Source organism: Theobroma cacao, chromosome 1 (assembly GCF_000208745.1).
Source record: "Theobroma cacao cultivar B97-61/B2 chromosome 1, Criollo_cocoa_genome_V2, whole genome shotgun sequence".
Taxonomy (NCBI): Eukaryota; Viridiplantae; Streptophyta; class Magnoliopsida; order Malvales; family Malvaceae; genus Theobroma; species Theobroma cacao.
This window is the reverse complement of record NC_030850.1, coordinates 29199946-29218423: the sequence shown is the minus strand read 5'-3', so window position 1 is coordinate 29218423 and position 18478 is coordinate 29199946. Positions and strand designations below refer to the sequence as shown.

The 18478-nt window shown below is 35.6% G+C and overlaps 1 protein-coding gene across 1 annotated transcript; it reads left to right on the top strand.

Annotated features, from left to right (window-relative positions):
- LOC18613281 (ETO1-like protein 1) lies at nt 13022-18076 on the top strand. Its single transcript, XM_018123866.1, has 5 exons — nt 13022-14080; nt 14173-15885; nt 16239-16530; nt 17248-17557; nt 17639-18076. Exons 1-5 carry the CDS (start codon nt 13950-13952, stop codon nt 17857-17859), a joined length of 2667 nt encoding a protein of 888 aa, XP_017979355.1. The 5' UTR covers nt 13022-13949; the 3' UTR covers nt 17860-18076.

Sequence of the window (18478 nt, the reverse complement as noted above, 5' to 3'; positions counted from 1 at the left end):
TAATGACATTGTCGGTTCAATCTTACAATCCCATTATTTAATATTTGTAGGAAAAAACTTGACCTTAAATCGATTGAATTAATTTAAAAATGTTATTTATTGTACTTGAATAATTTGAAATCTAAAATGAGTCGACATATCAAAAGAACCAAATTTGAAATGACCCTACTCAAATATCAGCCGACCAACTATTCCGACGTTTTACTATGATTTCTTTGACAATATTACAAATGCTTGCTGGTAAATAATGGGTTCTGTTATTATTATTATTGTCGTTTTTTTCTTATGATTTAGGGTGTTGTTAACATTTGATTGGAAAGGGGGAAGGAAAACCGCAAACCCACCAGCCACCACACGCTCGAGCGATGAATAATTTCTCAGTGATGTCCCACCACCAGGCACCAGGCACTAGCGAGCCTACCTCAAAGCTTTACCATCACCTGAATCCTGACTTTTATTATTATAAAATCTTATTCTTGTTGTCTTGTTGTGATTTAACCATGCTTTTCTGCTCACAGTAAAGTGGGTCCGCTGTTGCTTCATGATGAACATGTTTTGCCTTTCAAACTAGTTGCATTTCATAAAGCTACCAAAGTCAGGCTTGCTTTTCTCTCTTCAAATTAGTTACGGGTTTAGGGAACCCAAGAGGGGATGCGCGTGCCAAGCCAAGGGAAAGAAGAAAGGGTTTTTGTTGTCCCCTGGGAGCATAGGCTGTTGGCAATGTGATCGCGGCCCAGCAGGTCAACTTCAGGTTGGGGCTTGTCTTATCATTGGATTTGGATATGATATGAGTAATGAGACTATGTCTTTGTAGTCTATGGAATGTCCAGCCGCACCGAAACAAATATCAGATCTAATTTATACCAATACCCTGACAATTATCAAGGTTTTTTTGATAATTGATATATTATAAAATTTTAAAAATTAATATTTAATGCACTAATAATATATATTAATGAATTTTTTAAATCATAGTATCTTATTATTTTGAGTGAAGTATCACGATTTGGTGAACTAATTATGCTATATACAATGTCGATGATTAAATAATTTTTTCAAAATTTTAAGGTTAAGCTCGGTAAAAGGAGGAAGAAAGCAAACAAAGAGATTCTTTCTTTCTTTCCTTTGGTTAAAGGAAAAATATTTAGTGAAAGAATAATAAATGAATTTTTACTTTTTTTTTTTCAAAATCTAATCATTTTCAATTAAAAAGAATACACTTTTTTGCTTAAGTTAATCATTTAATTACAAAATTCACACATATTCTATTTTTCATCTTTCACACCAAAAATAAGAAAAAACAATAATTTTTCTTCCTAAATGATATAACCAATTAAGGATGTTAATGAGTACCTTTATTATAATTGGATACCTTATATTACTTTACTCAATTAAATAAGATTAAAGTTTCTCATAATTGAATAGTAAAACTACTACTCATCATGAGTTCAAATAAAAATTTGATAAAAAAAATTGAAACTTTTATTTTCAAAATGACTACATCTGACTTATTTAATGATAGCGACATATACTCTCAATCAAATCAAATTAAACAATGTTATGATCAATTTTGTATTTTTAAATTAACTTTTTCATTAATAATTTTACCATGAAATAGAATAGGCTCTCAATAAAATCAAGTTAATTAATATTACGCTCTATCTTATATTATAAAGTGTTTTTTAATGGATGATTTTATTACTAATTAACAATAAATTTATTTGTTTTACTAGTATTGTTTTTTTTAATATTATTCTTTGCTTTTAACATAATTTAATTGAAAACTTTCGTATTGATTAAGACAATAATCCAAATTAACCAAATAATTTTCACAAAAAGCCGTGACGAAGCGTGGGCATAAAGAAAGATGGAGGGACGAATGTTAAGTAGTTACAAGTTTTGACTAAAATAATGGTGTAAATTCAATTAGCATGGGCAGGAGGTGAGAGGGATTATCACTTGATAGAGACAGTATGTGGTTAATGGGATGTGGGCTGGCTTCGGACCTGGGAGTCATCCCCCGCCTGACCAAAATGAGTTGGTTCCAGGCCAGGCTAGGCTCCCAGCAGCATTTGTCAAATACACTTGGGTCATTTCACATGGTATTCTCCCCCGAGATTTTAAAGGCGAAAACACCGCCACTTGCTGCTGTTGTGTATTTTCGTAAAAGAGGACCATGTGCATTTCCTAGTTTTTCATAATATTCTATTTTCTAGGCTCAAATGAGGGAAAGTCTTGGATGTAATCCACTCACACGTCTTCTTCACACTTTCTTCCAATCGCATGTTGAGCACGTGGATCCAGTGGGGCCTCAAATCATGACTCTAATGAACAAAATCTACCTCCCCCCCCTCCCCCTCGGTGTTCCATTTCTCAATATTATCTTTTTTATTTTAAAATTCTCCCCAATAAAAACACATAAAAAATCAAACTAAATATATTCATCTTTTTTGAACAAATAATGTTATTTTGTTCCAAATTTAGATAGACTAAGGTAGAATATTTTAGAAAAATCTCTAAATTATTTAAATATTTTTCAAATAAGTTTTTATTATTTTATTTTTATTTTGAGTCAAGTAAATTTATGTAACAAAGCATTGATTTTTTTTTTTTGAAAAGGGAGAAATGCTATTAATTTCTAATCATTCGTGGGAAAAAAACCTCCAACAAATCGTAAAACAACAAATTCATGATTTCTCTAGGAGGAGAGTCATAAGAAACAAAATTAACATCTACATAAAAACTAATATTAGCCATGCAAAACGTCACTACATTTCCTTCTCTATAGATATGGGAAATCTACACTGACCATTCACCTCTATCATTCAACGTATAACTTCAATTAAGTTAGAATTAGCACAAGGATGGGGTAAGGTATTAAATATTGCTTGAGCAACTATTTTATTATCAACTTATAACTAAACCTTACGGAAGCCTTTGTCCCAGGCCAACTAGAGCCCTAGATATACCCCCCAAAGCTCAACTCTGTTGGACGAGCAAGTACCCAACTCGGTGACAAATCCACCTCTCCAATGTCCACAATGGTCTTTAATGATGCCACCAGCAGAAGCCAACCCTATATTGCCTACAAGCCCCATCTATATTCAAGGTCACCCATTCAATAGTTAGGCATTGCCATTCTATCAGTGTCTCCTTCTTAAATGGCCTTTGTGAAGTAGTCAATTGAGTCAAGTTATAGATCATGCTTTACATACTTTTGATGAGATTTAACTTGCTGCCAATTGGAATTTGCTTGCTTTCAAAAACAATTAGGTTATACCACTTCCAAATGTACCAGCAAACAACACCAAACTAAGTCCACCATGACACCTCATAAACTCTTAGCCAGAACTTTTTCAAATTAAAGAGCAACCATTCCACTAAAGGGTAATCGAAGAACCTCCCTAAATCCTATTGAGGTAATATTCTCTTCCAAACTTCCTATGCTTGTGAGTAGTCAAGAAGCATATGTAAGAGTGATTCTTCCCCTCCATTACATAAAGGACAAGATGATGAGAAAGACAAGTGCCTCATCAAGTGTTTAGCATTTGTTAGTACTTTCTTATGCATGCATTAAACTAGGAACATACAGATTCTTTGTGGACCAGATCACTTCCAAGCTTTATCCCATTTACAACTTGGTTGACCATAATAACTTCGCTTTCTATGTTGCAGACTCGCAGCATATTATATGTTAAAGCCACTGTAAACTTACTTGAAATCGAAGGGGCCTAAGAAGGCAGATTCGACTTGACATGCAACATGAGAGGCATAACAATTGTGATTTTGTTCACCAACTCTTCTAGTAAAACTACAGCAAGCTTTGCCGCATTCCAACTTCTATCCGCAAACAAAAATTCCCTTACACAACATTTATCATCCGCAATTTTGTGAGAGGGAAGCATTGAATCCATAAGAGTAGAAATTTCAAACCAAATATCCTTCCAAAACCAAGCCAATAAACCATCACCTAAAGCCCATCAAATATTGCTCATAAAGAGAGCCATGCCTTACTCAACGAATACTACAAGGAAGAAGCACTAGGTTGCAATATTGAGTTAGGTCTCCTATCTATATTGAAACCATATTCTCTGTGGAGAATTCTAACCCATAATGCACGAGGTCTAGCAACCATTTGCCATAGTAATTCCATCATGAAAGCCTCATTCATCAGACGAAGTTTTTTCACTCCCAAACCTCTTTAATCTTTTGGTCTACAAACTACAATCCATTTGACTAAATGCACTTTTCTATTATTATGAGCTCTGCCCTAAAGAAAATTTCTATAAGGTTGTTCTATTCTATTACAACACTCAGTTGGAATTGTCGTCGTCTGTATCACATAATAAGGAATTGTGGATAACACTGACTTCACCAAAGTAAGTCTCCTAGTAAAAGATAGCAAAGTTGCTTTCCAACCACTAAGTTTGCTACCAACTTTATCCTCCAAGTACTTAAAGGTAGCAACTCATTTCCTACCTATAAACAAGGGTACTCCAAGGTATTTGCCCATATTGTCAGGATACTGGAAACTAGAGCAAGCTTTGGGGGTCCTCAATAACAATCAAAGAGACATTATTTGAACAACAGAAAATAGATTTTGACACATTAACCTTTTTGCTTGAGCAAGCATAGAAATCGTCTAAAACTCCTCTGATAATCTCCATTTGTGAGATAGAAGCCTTCACAAAACAGATAAGGTTATCAGCGAAAAATAAGTGGGACAAAGGAGGACATTGTCGATCCAACTTGATTGGTTTCCATAAACCTTGTTTTACAGCCCTGTTGATTGCATGCGACAATCTTTCAATACATAGTACAAAGAGATATGGAGAGAGCGGGTCACCTTGCGTTACTTCTTTAAAAAAATAAAATGTTTTTGATAGAAGGCTGTTCTAGAGGATTTGAGATTTGGTGCTTGCCCAGTTTTGAACCAGAATATTAATAAGCATATTTGGAATCCCTGCATTTGTAAGGGTGTCATGAACAAACTCCCACTGAACCCTATCATATGCCTTCTCTAAATTAATTTTCAACATTATCCAACCCACCTTACCTTTCTTCCTTTAGAACGAGTGTAATGTTTTTTAGGCTATTATAATATTATCAATAATTAACCTCCTTGGTATGAAACTAGCTTACGTATCAAAAAACAAAGGTGGCATCACTGGCTTTAACCTATTAGTTATTACCTTTATTAAAGTTTTAAAAATTACAAGTAATAAGCTAATAGGTCAGTATTGAGATATGAGTTTTAGAGAAGATACCTTAGGAATTAGAACAATTAAGAACCGACGTAGTTCATCCCCGATTCGTCCACCTTGGAAAACATCCTGCACATATCGTACTATACTGAGTCCCACTGCACACCACTGATTCTAGAAAAATAAGTCATTTAATCCATCAATTCCTAGATGACGCCAGGGCGTTGTAAAGACACCTAGGCGTTATGAAAAACACCAATTGTGGCGAGGTTGAAAACCCCACTAAGGTGAATCACCAATCTTGGCAAGGTTGAAAACCCCACTAAGGTGAAAAATAACCAAAATCCCACTTTGGTTGGCTAGGCCAAAGATATTAAAACCTCTTACTCTTTAAAAGAGCCTAGAGAAATAAGCACTCATGCTTAAAAAAATATTATTTATTAACTCTCAATTTTGAATATCTCGTAACTAAGCCTAAGGGTCCTATTTATAGTATTATATGCCCAATACCTAATAANAAAATATTATTTATTAACTCTCAATTCTGAATGTCTCGTAACTAAGCCTAAGGGTCCTATTTATAGTATTATAGGCCCAAATCCTAATAAAACTCTACTCCTAGTTATCTAATACAATTAGAATAATTAATAAGAGATTTAAATAAAATAGGTGTTCTATTCCTAAATAGAACATGACTATCCTAATCAAATACTAATTCTTAAAAGTATTAAAATAAAAATAAGAAAAGAATCCTAATTTAAATAAAATAAAGAAAATAAATCCTAAATCAACTAAATTAGCAAAAACTAAATTTAATAAAATACAATCCTTGACGCTCCTGCGTCATTCTCCTCGGGTCAGAAAAACTTGGCTCTGACGAGTAGGCCTGGACATACTCCATGTTGATGTCTGGATCCATATATTGTCATAGTCCATACCAACCATTTGATCAATTCATCCATTGTTTTGAAAGTTATTTTCCATTCATCTCCAAGTCGTATTCGAATTTGTTGATCTATTTTCTTCAAATCCATCTTCAAAAACACTTTAGAGCCAATGAACATGTCATCCAATCGAGGGATAGGAAAATCATACTTAACTGTAGTCTTGTTAACGGCATGGTTGTCCACAAAGCTTTTCGATAAGTTTCCCGAACTTTGGTTGATCAATTTTGTTTGACCATCATTAGATAAGGATGAAGACACTTTATTCTCCTTAGAGACTAATAAGAGACATAAATGGTTTGACTCACAATAAGCTTTGCTTAAGCTAGGCACAGTGATGAGTGTTTTATCTTCCTCTTGTCTCTTTGGTCAGTCTTCTGGCTTTAAGCATAATTTTTACTCCATCCTTGATGAAGGAATAAGTATTCTTGTATCCATCATAGTGAGCTCGACGATCATATTGCCATGTCCGTCTTAACAACAAGTGGCATGCGTCCATTGGGATAACATCACACCAGACTTCATCTTCATACTTACTTCTAATAGAGAATTGAACACAACAGCACTTTGTTACCTTAACTTCGTTTCCTTTTCTCAGCCATTGTAGCTTGTAAGGATGAGGATGTACTTCGGTTGGAAGTTTCAACTTTTCTACCATGTAGTTGGCAATAACATTTTCATAGCTTCCACTATCAATAATGACATTACAAACCTTCCCTTGGGATGTGTACCTCGTATAGAATATGTTGTGACGAAGCCAACTTTCATCTTTAGTCATCATGGCAGTGTTAAGGTTACGACGAACAATAAGAGCTTCTCCATGGTCAGCAGAAACTTCTTCTATCTCTTCGTCATCATACTCATCATAGACTGGTTCTAATTTTTCCCAATTCGCATAATCTTCTTCTTCTACTACTAAGGAAATAATTCTTCGATTCGGACAATCAGAAGCAATATGTCCAAATCCTTAGCATTTGAAGCACTTTTTGTTGACATTAGAAGCACGAGTAAAAGTAGTCTCTTTATCGTTACTACTTGCAGTTTTGGAAGAGTTTACCTTTGGAGGCGGAATGGTTACTGAACTCTGAATTTCATCGTTTGAGATAGATTCTTGTTGTCTAGATGAACTCATTGACCTTTTTCGTGATCGTTGTTTTTCAACCTTTAATGCTAATCTGATGACATCATTTAGGTTTCAATATGGTTGTAGTTGAACAACATCTGCAATTTCAACATTGAGACCCCCAAGATAACGAGCTACAGTTTGTTCTTCAGGCTCATGGACATCGCACTTCATGTGAAGTTGCTCGAACTCCATTGTATATTCTTCCACCGTCATTATTTTTTGCCTCAAGTTATGAAATTTGATAAAAATTTCTTGTCGATAATGCTCAGGAAGGAACTTACGCTTGAGTTCTCGACGCATCTTATCCCATGTTCTGATCTTGTTGCGGCCTTCTCTTTCTCGTTGTCTTTTGAGATTTTCCCACCAAATAGAAGCGTGTTTATTCAATTTAATTGCCACAAGCTTCACACGTTTTTCATCGGGAATATCTTTGAGCTCAAAAACTCTTTCTACTGTGTAGAGCCAGTCAAGGAAGTCATCAGGATGAAGTCTTCCTTCAAACTCAAGAATGTCGACTTTGATTCCCAAATCTCTGGCAGCAGCAGTTCTCAGGCGACGAATAGGTACTTCTTCATCAGAGGACAAATTTTGATGAAACGGGTTGGTGTCATTCTCTTCATCACTAGAGTTGCTATTGTTTATTTGAGCATCACGTCTTGCAAGTTGCTCTTATAATTCTTGAATTTGCTGACGTAGTTCTGCAATCTCAATCTCGTGATCATCTCTTTGACGATTTTGACGTCTTGACGGTATTTTATTTTTTATGGTAATGTAGAAAAAAAAAGATGATGATATAACTATAAAGAAATAAAATTACCCGTACAGGGAGTATCGAAACTTGACAGCGAATAATAATCCTCTCGCTCTGATACCAAACTGACGTCGGGGCGTTGTAAAGACATCTAGGCGTTATGAAAAACACCAATCGTGGCGAGGTTGAAAACCCCACTAAGGTGAATCACCAATCTTGGCAAGGTTGAAAACCCCACTAAGGTGAAAAATAGCCAAAATCCCACTTTGGTTGGCTAGGCCAAAGATATTAAAATCTCTTACTCTTTGAAAGAGCCTAGAGAAATAAGCACTCCTGTTTAAAAAAATATTATTTATTAACTCTCAATTCTGAATGTCTCGTAACTAAGCCTAAGGGTCCTATTTATAGTATTATAGGCCCAAATCCTAATAAAACTCTATTCCTAGTTGTCTAATACAATTAGAATAATTAATAAGAAATTTAAATAAAATAGGTGTTCTATTCATAAATAGAACATGACTATCCTAATCAAATACTAATTCTTAAAAGTATTAAAATAAAAATAAGAAAAGAATCCTAATTTAAATAAAATAAAGAAAATAAATCATAAATCAACTAAATTAGCAAAAACTAAATTTAATAAAATACAATCCTTGACGCTCCTGCGTCACTAGAGCTTTTAGCAACTATATCTCGAACAGTGCATCGTGAACCTTATTTTCACATACCAGCTTAACCAAGCAATCATAATCATCATGAGAAAGACTAGGAAATTGACCTTTCATTGGATATACTAGAAGGTGTTCCACATCTTTAGAATATAGATATTTAAAAAAGTCAATTGCATGATTCGTAATTGCATCTTGCCCATCAAGCCAGTTACCATTCCCATCTTTGAAGTATCTTCGCCTTATTCCTTCTTCGAATCATTCTAAGGTGGAAATTTTTGGTGTTTTTGTCCCTAAAATTAAGCCAATCCGGTCTACTTTTCACTTCCAAAATATTTTTTCCTGTTGTTGCACCAACTTGTAATCCTTCCTCAGCTTTAGCTTTAATTTGCTTAGATAATTCGAATGGCAAATCTCTAGTGCTTTTTCTATGCCCACAATTCTTGCAAGAATTCTTTTCTTTCTCTGAATTATACTTTCATATACCTCTTTACTCCACCAATGAGCCTTCTAGTGAATTTAGTCAAAGTTGAATGAATGTCATGAGAAGAGTCCCAAGCTTGCTTAACAAAATTTCCAAAATTAAAGTGAGTGATTCAAGCTGCTTGAAATTGAAAATTGGGACTTGCGCTAACTATCCTGCAATCCTCAATAGAAATTAGTAAAGGTCTATGGTCAGATTTAACTCGAGGCAGGTGTTGAACAAAAGCCTAACGAAATTGAACCTTCCATGCTCTATTACAAATCATTCTGTCAATCCTTTCAGAGTCTAAACCTCTTTTTCATGTGTACTTAGGTCTTTTGAAGCCAAGATCGAGTAGCCCACATTTAGTAACAAAATTCTAGAACAAACGACAAGGTTTACTACCACTCTGTGAGCCACCAACTTTCTCATGAGCAAAAAGAAAAGAGTTGAAATCTCCTATCATATGCCACGACGATCAAATGAAGCAGCAAATAATGATAGTTCAGCCCATATAGCACGAGGAACTCTGTAATCTGGATTACCATAGATCGTTGTAAAAAACCAAACATATCCATTCTAATGCCTAATTGCAAGATGAAGACACTGAGGATGATTACAGACCACCAAAATCTATATATTGTCCTTCCATAACCCTTAAATGCCTCTTGAAAATCTAGATGCCTCTACCTTATGTGATCTCTCGAACTTCAGTGAACTTATTTCCTTGTTCGTCGTAATTCCACTTATTCTTGATTCCACTAGAATCAAAATAGAAAGCTATATATTTGACAAAAGTCATTCAATACACCTTTAAAGGCATAATCGCCAACACCTTGACAATTCCAAACTAGCAACTTCAAATCGATAAAAGTAATAGTAAAAAGAAAAAGCTCATGATGCCTTGTTATTACTCTCAACACCATGTTGGCTGAACTTGAGGCATTAGACATAGGAGCCTGAACTAACATTGAGTTTTTATTCTCCAAAATTTGAGAAGCAATTCTCACTCGTTAGGAAAAGACATTGCTCTTTGATCGGCCTTTTTCCTTGAGAAACGTCCTTTGTAAAGCCACTAAAACTTTTTTGTCCAAGATGTGAGTGTTAACCCTTGACAAAGAAATACCTACATTCATTTTAGCCGAGACTAGGTCCCTTACATGATAATAATCCTTACTATCCACATTATTAACAAGATATGTCTTATCTACTATTACCACCATAGAGTGCTTTGTCGTATCTAGAGTAATAGGTGTGATTGCTAATTTATCAACCTGCACGTCATTCAACTGATTTTGAAATAATTGCACATTTATAAAAGCTTTAGCCTTCATACCAGAGGTAGCGTCATGGTCACATAGAGATATTTCCTTTGCTGAAGCATCTGGTAGAAGGGTCGCTATTGCCCTTAAGTCATTATCTTTCCTTTGAGGGACCATCTTTTGGCCTTTAAGTCCATCGTACCACACGTCCCTATTATTACCTTTTTTCACAAAGTACTCGGCATCTCTGTCAGATTTTTCATGGTTTACTTCTAGGCCACCATGAGATGTACCTTCACGTTGCACTGTATCCCCACCATTGATCACACTACTATCTAAGACATTAAACCTTGAGCTTGAGCTTGTTGAACCGTTATCATTTATCATTTCCCGAGCTTTACCTCTAGCATCAGTCCCACATTGCTTTCTTCAAGTCACCAGCATCTAGGGTCCATATGGGCTGTCTTCATTTTCCTCCTCTGACATCATATTATCAAATTGCTTTTTAGAATTAGACTTTTCCACTTGTTTTGTGTAGACTTCCTTGGTGTGTCCATACATCCCATATGAGAAACAAATTCATGGCAGCCATTTATAGTCGATTCTTTAAATAGTATCATTAAAGATGAATCGAGGCAGCAAAGGTTTTGGTAAGTCCAATTGTACTGCAACCATTGCAAATTTGCCTATTTTACCTACAGTGGTATTATAATATATTTTAATCATTACACTAATCAAAGAGATCATTTTTCTGAGGATTGCCTTATGATACATGTGCAAAGGCATCTCTAGAAATCTCACCCATGTAGCCATTGTTGTAAGCTCGTGAGTTTCCCAAATGTATGAAGAGGTCCATGAATGAACAATTAAGTAATACCCCATTATGAGCCAAAGGTCATCCAACAGCACCCTCAGATAACCTTCCAACTTTTCAAATCTAACTAGATACTTGTTCTCATCTAGATCAACAATGGTATATCTACCAACCGGCTTCCATATAACAAGGACCTTTTCATTGAGAGTTTTGTATAACAGAGGACGACTAAGCATTCGCATAATGATCGACGCTCTTATTTCTTCGATGGTACTTTTTGAATACATACAGAAACCCTAACATATGGGATACCTTTAATTGAACTCACCTGGATATGATCAGAGTTTGAAACATCCAAACCATTCAACCAGTCTACATCATCGTCATCCAAAAAATTGTTTTCCTGCTGATCATTAGTTTTAGACCCAAGCCTTTCACCATCTAAACTTAATAAAACATCCCTAAATGAAGGATTGTTATGCATTATCATTAGATCTTTGTTAGGTGAAGACTGCTTAAATCTACCTTTTTTGTAGAACGATCATCAAGAATGGTCAGGTTAACGTTTTTTTGTTGAAAAGTTGTTGACACAAGAGCCGCCATTCCCAAACCCTACACCTTTTTAAGTATTAATTAATTATTGTTAGTTAAATATCACTTGTCATTTATATCACATAGTGTTAACATGGTATGTTGATATGCCATAGTATATTCTAACATAACATATTGATGTGACATAACCACATAATTATATGTCATTTTTAGCATCTACATCAATGTCATGTTAACGCCACATAAATATAAAATAATAAATAATATTTTGATTAATAATAATTAGTCAACCATTAGTTATAAAGATCTATTTGACATAAAATAGAAGTATATAAATTTGATTAAATGCAATAAAAGAATAATAACTTATTTAATTTTTTTAAAATATTTTAAAATTTTTTTAAAATATTCTATCATAGATTAATTATTTACAAATAACACGAATATGTTACAAAATTATACACATTAATTTTGTAAGTAATAAGTTCTCCTATTGAATACTTTAATATTTACATTATAAAATAATTAAATCAAATAAAAAATATTAAAATGTTTCAATTGTTTCTGGTTAAGATAATAGTTATAATAAGTTTTTATAATGAATATTAATATTGTAAATTTGATGTTAATAGCATATTAAATAAAAAATATTTTTCTAAAATAATTCAAATTAAATTTTTATAAACATACGTTAAGTAGAATTGGTAAAGAGAATTATGAATGATTGGTCCCATTAACCTACTTACAAGTTACGAGTTCACGAAAGATGAAAAAGAATAAAAAAAAGGATGTTGAGGATAAGGCAATTGAAAATGGCTGTTGTGTATTAAGGGCTTTTGACTATGTACCGCGTGGGCCCAAGTTATTAGTGGATCTGTCACAAAGAGAAAAGAAGTAAATAAATCAATTATTTATTGCTTCCGATATGAGCAATATATACAGGAAGTTCTCCTTTTTCATAAGTAATATACTTAAATCTCCACGGACTATAATTCAAAGGACCCCATCTGGGCAAGACAATTATTGATGCAAACAAGACAATTATTACTTTAATCACTATTTCCATAATTCTTCACCACACGATGTCGTATTAGCCACTTGTTTGACCCAAATCCTCATCAGTTCATCTACTTGTTCTTTTTTTTTTTTTGTTATTATTAACTCATTTAATTATCTCTCTGAGATTCTGACTGGCCTCTCTCTCTTCTTCTCTATTTCTTTTCTTTGTTTTTATTTTATTGATTTATGGGTTTGAGGTTTTTTCTTGTTTGTACTTCCAACAAACAGTAGCTGCAATCTTTCTGGTCTCCAACGCAAGGAAAGTGAGCGAGAAAAGAAAAAGGGAAAAAAAAATAATCTTTCCCTTTTACCAAACAAAAGAAACGTTACAAAAAGCATAGGAACGTGGGAACTCAGGATTATTTTCCCATTTGGATTCCCTCTTCAAACTTTGATCTCCCTCTGCCTCAGCTCAGCTTTTCTTCAAAATTTCAAAAACCCAAAATCTAACTCTCTGTCTCTCTCTCCCACTTGCTCTCATACGAGTGTGTTTGGGAAGGTGTTTTGGCTTTATTGTGAACGCCTATAATGTGGGTTTGGTTGCCTTTGAGGTAAAGATCTTCGGTTACTGTTGGTGGGTAATTGGTAGTTTCTTATTTTATTGCTTTTTATTTTTATAATAATTTTCTTTTAAAGAGACCTTTTTTTTTTTGTGTTTGAAAACCAAGCACTAGTCCTAGTTGATATTTTTTTTTTTGTGGAATAGGATCCGCGAGGAAAATATGTTTTTTTTTTTTTTACAGTGAAATGAACCCTTTTTTGAATTATATTGGTGTAAATTCTAGGATGTACCAGCTTGTTGAGAGATGCCCATATTGAAAACATAGTGAACGATTGTTTGTTTCTGGTGTTTTGTTTGCTTGTATTAAATGTTTATAATAGAAATATTGTTGCTTGGTGAGGTTGGAAGGGATTCTTAGCTGAATAGGGTTAGTGTGATTATTGACAAGAAGGGAACCATTCTGCCTTGTGTTTTTGTGTTTCCCCTCTCTTTCTTTTTTTCAAAATTTTTTCTTGGTGTGTTTTTTGAGTTCGGGAAAGGGAGAGAGAGAAGACCCCATTAGGCTATTGTGGAGATCTGGGACTTGTTTAATCTGTTATGCCCAATGAGGACTTTCTTTCCCTCTGATTCATGTAAAGAATCACAGCTCAATGCTATCAATCCTCAGTCTTGGCTTCAAGTTGAAAGAGGGAAGCTTTCCAAATTTTCTTCTTCTCACACTACCTCTTCATCCATGTAAGTTTTTTTTTTTTTCAATTTCTGAGTTTTTGCTAGTCTTCTTTTTCCTTTTTAATTGAATTGAGATTATTTTGGTATGATTGCTGTAGAGAATCATTTATCAAGGTTCCTGAGCCACCAGTAGTGCCATTCTTTAAGCCTATTGATTATGTCGAGGTTTTAGCTCAAATTCATGAAGAACTCGAGTCATGTTCTCCACAAGAGAGGTCGAATCTTTATTTATTACAATTTCAGATCTTTAGGGGCCTTGGGGAAACCAAATTGATGCGGAGAAGCCTCCGCTCTGCTTGGCAGAAGGCTGGCACTGTCCATGAGAGGCTTGTATTTGGGGCATGGTTAAAGTATGAGAAGCAAGGGGAAGAACTTATTGCTGACTTACTTGCGACTTGCAATAGATGTGCCCAAGAGTTTGGGCCAATAGATGTTGTTTCTCAGCATCCAAGCAAGGTGAATGGGAGTTCCCAGGAGACTGCTGTGATGAATGGGGACCAGAGCCTGAAAAACGTGAACTTTAGAATTGGAGATGAGAAAATAGTTTGTGATAGGCAGAAAATTGCTTCCCTTTCAGCCCCATTTCATGCTATGCTTAATGGGTACTTCACTGAATCACTCTGTGAGGACATAGATCTATCTGAAAACAATATCTCTCCACTGGGTATGAGGACAATTGGTGAGTTCAGCATGACAGGCACTTTGAGTGAAGTCCCTCCTGATCTTTTGTTGGAAATATTAGTTTTTGCAAACAAGTTTTGTTGTGAAAGACTCAAAGATGATTGTGATAGGAAACTTGCATCTTTGGTTTGCACCAAAGATGATGCTGTGGAGCTCATGGAATATGCCATTGAAGAAAATTCCCCTGTCCTTGCTGCATCATGTTTGCAAGTTTTTCTGCATGAACTGCCTGATTGTTTGAATGATGAACAGGTGGCAGAAATATTTAGCCATGCTGATAGACAACAGAGATCAATCATTGTTGGGCAGGCCTCATTTTCACTGTATTGTTTATTAAGTGAAGTGGCTATGAACCTTGATCCTCGATCTGATAAAACTGTTTGTTTCTTGGAACAATTGATTGAATCTGCTGAAACTGACAGGCAGAGACTGTTAGCTTTTCATCAGTTGGGATGTGTAAGGCTTCTGAGGAAAGAGTATGATGAAGCTGAAAGGCTTTTTGAGGCCGCTGTAAGTTTAGGTCATGTTTATTCTATTGCAGGTTTGGCTAGACTGAGCTACATTAAGGGTCATAAACTTTGGTCTTATGAGAAGCTCAGCTCTGTGATTTCTTCTGTTAACCCACTGGGATGGATGTATCAGGAAAGGTCACTATACTGTGAAGGTGATAAGAGGTGGGAAGACCTTGAGAAAGCAACTGAGCTGGACCCTACACTTACCTATCCCTACATGTATCGGGCTGCTTCCCTAATGATGAAACAGAATGTTCAAGTTGCTCTTGCTGAGATCAACCGGGTTCTTGGGTTTAAACTTGCTTTAGAATGCTTGGAACTCCGGTTTTGTCTTTATTTGGCTATTGAGGATTACAAAGCAGCCATACGTGATGTTCAGGCAATTCTAACACTTTCCCCAGATTACAGAATGTTTGAGGGACGGGTGGCAGCATCCCAGCTCCGTACACTTGTGCGTGAGCATGTTGACAATTGGACAACAGCAGATTGTTGGATGCAGTTATATGATCGGTGGTCGTCTGTTGACGATATCGGATCTCTCTCTGTAATCTACCAGATGCTTGAGTCTGGTGGGGCAAAAGGTGTTTTATACTTCAGACAGTCATTGCTTCTCCTCAGGTATGCACAGACTTCGAATCTTTTATGGGCCTTCTGACATAAGTTCTGAAGTTTTAAAGGGGTCAACCTGCACCCTTTTACCCCTTTTAAGCATTTGAAACCAAGTTTATAGTTTTTAATTCACATAAATGCGTGCTTATTTTATGTATGTCAGAACCTTGTAGTGTTTATACCATGCTGAGTAATTTCAGAACAGATGAATTGACAAATGGGTCTGCTCTCATATTTCTTTTATAGCATCCATTGTCTTCCCCATCTACCCCACAACCATGTATGCTTACCCCCCCCTCCCTTGCTTTGTTTTCCCCCTCTTTTATATGACTTTTAAGAATTTTGTGCCATCACTTGATCAGATTAAATTGTCCTGATGCGGCTATGCGAAGTTTGGAATTAGCTCGTCAACATGCATCCAGTGAACATGAACGCCTGGTTTATGAGGGATGGATCTTATATGATACTGGTCACTGTGAGGAAGGGCTTCGAAAAGCAGAAGAGTCTATCAAAATTAAGAGATCCTTTGAGGCCTTCTTCCTTAAAGCCTACGCATTGGCTGACTCTAGTCTAGATCTATCTTGTTCTTCAACAGTTATTTCACTGCTTGAAAATGCCTTGAAATGCCCCTCAGATAATCTCCGGAAAGGTCAGGTAAGGTTTCCTTTGCCCGACCTTTTTTATTAGAAAATCTTCTCTATGTCACTGCAGTTTCTTCCAGAGTGTACAACCATAACTTTTGTGTGTCCCCCGTCAAGTAGTTGCATCGCTTCCAAAAAGCATTTCATAATTTTTACTTTGAAATGGAGAGATTCTCATAAGTCTACTCTCCTTTGTACTTGGCTTTTTGAACTTCATTTATTTGTTTGTTTGCTTCTTGGGTCATAGGTTTGCTTAGACTCAGTGATTCAACATTTGAAGAGCGTGAAGACTCTTTGTTTACTATTGCAGACTGGTTCTAAATTATGCAGAATATTTTTGAGTGATACAATGAATGATGCATTTGCTTAGGCTGGATTGGTCATATAATTAGATTCAGTCTTCAATTATTCCTAAAAGGGCCAATTTGGAAAATGCAAAAAATTCTAAATGGCACAATATGAATCTGGTCAAATCCTAGGCTGATGTTTACTGTTTGTGCATTACAATATAGTGCGGTACATATCATAACTAATTTCTGGCAGTTTTAAAGGGAAGTACTACTTTTGAATTTGGTTGTGTTTGCTCTAGTGATGCAACATGGCTACCAAATCTCTGAAGATACTATACTTGTGCTTCCATGATTTTAATTTTGGTGTTAGAAAACATAGAAGGCAGGACATTTGGGCTTTCAGCATTATCTGATCTTTGTTTGAGCTCCGTATTTTCCAGGCTCTTAACAATCTTGGAAGTGTGTATGTTGATTGTGGGAAATTAGACTCAGCAGCTGATTGCTACATTAATGCCCTTAAGATCCGACACACTAGAGCCCATCAAGGCCTTGCACGTGTCCATTTTCTCAGAAACGATAAGGCTGCAGCATACGAGGAAATGACTAAACTGATTGAAAAGGCTAAAAATAATGCATCCGCCTATGAGAAGAGGTCTGAGTACTGTGACCGTGACCTTACAAAGGCAGATCTGGAGATGGTCACTCGATTGGATCCACTTCGGGTGTATCCTTACCGTTATCGGGCTGCAGGTCAGATCATATTTTGTTTTTGTTAATATAGTGCTAATTAAAATTTTCACTTAGCTGAAAGCAAAGGCTGTGTTGGAACAGTGTTAATGGATAGTTACAAGGAGAAGGAAGCCATCGCTGAACTGTCAAAGGCTATAGCATTTAAAGCAGATCTTCACCTCCTACACCTACGGGCGGCCTTCCATGAGCATGTTGGTGATGTCTTGGGTGCGCTCCGAGATTGTCGAGCTGCTCTCTCCGTAGACCCAAACCATCAAGAAATGTTGGAACTACACAGCCGTGTAAACAGCCATGAACCTTAAAAACTTACTTTTTTTCTATTTTGGGTTAAAAATGTAAAAGAAAGAAAAAAAGAAGAAGGAAATTATAACTTAAAAAAAACAAGGAAAGAGATTTTGAATTGTATCATTACCGTGTATACTAGCGAGTGTGTGCTTGTAGCATCCGTGTTTCCTTTGTAATTTATATCCTGTAAGAATTTTGTTAATGAAATTTGTTCAAGGCTTACTTCCTCTGGCCCTCCCACATTGGCACTTTCTTTCTTCGCTTTCCTTCTTTGAAAGAAACAACTGCGGCCGGCATCGTCTTGTAGTTATCGTAACCTCTTTAATAAAATTTCATTCAGTGGGCAAAGGCCAAATGCGCAATATCCGAATTTAGGAATTTGTTTGCAATGATTTCTCCTCGAGTGGCAACGGCAACTCCAAAGTGGTGTAATGGAAACCCCCATTCTATTTGCTTTGCTGACTGCAATGATGTGCTGACAGTTGTCGGTCATACAAACGGACTGATATCCAGGTAATATCTCTATTCTTCACTCACCTAGCCCGTCTCTTCCAAAACAGAAATTCCCATAAACTAGCTTTGATATAACAATGCATAATTTTAATAATTTTTATATAAACAACAATAGCAAATACT

Coding starts and splice junctions, on each gene's coding strand:
- LOC18613281 (XM_018123866.1), top strand. CDS start 13,950: ATGAGGACTTTCTTTCCCTCTGATTCATGTAAAGAATCACAGCTCAAT. Junction 15,886..16,238: donor CAGTCATTGCTTCTCCTCAG/GTATGCACAGAC, acceptor TCACTTGATCAG/ATTAAATTGTCCTGATGCGG. Junction 17,558..17,638: donor TTACCGTTATCGGGCTGCAG/GTCAGATCATAT, acceptor GTGTTGGAACAG/TGTTAATGGATAGTTACAAG.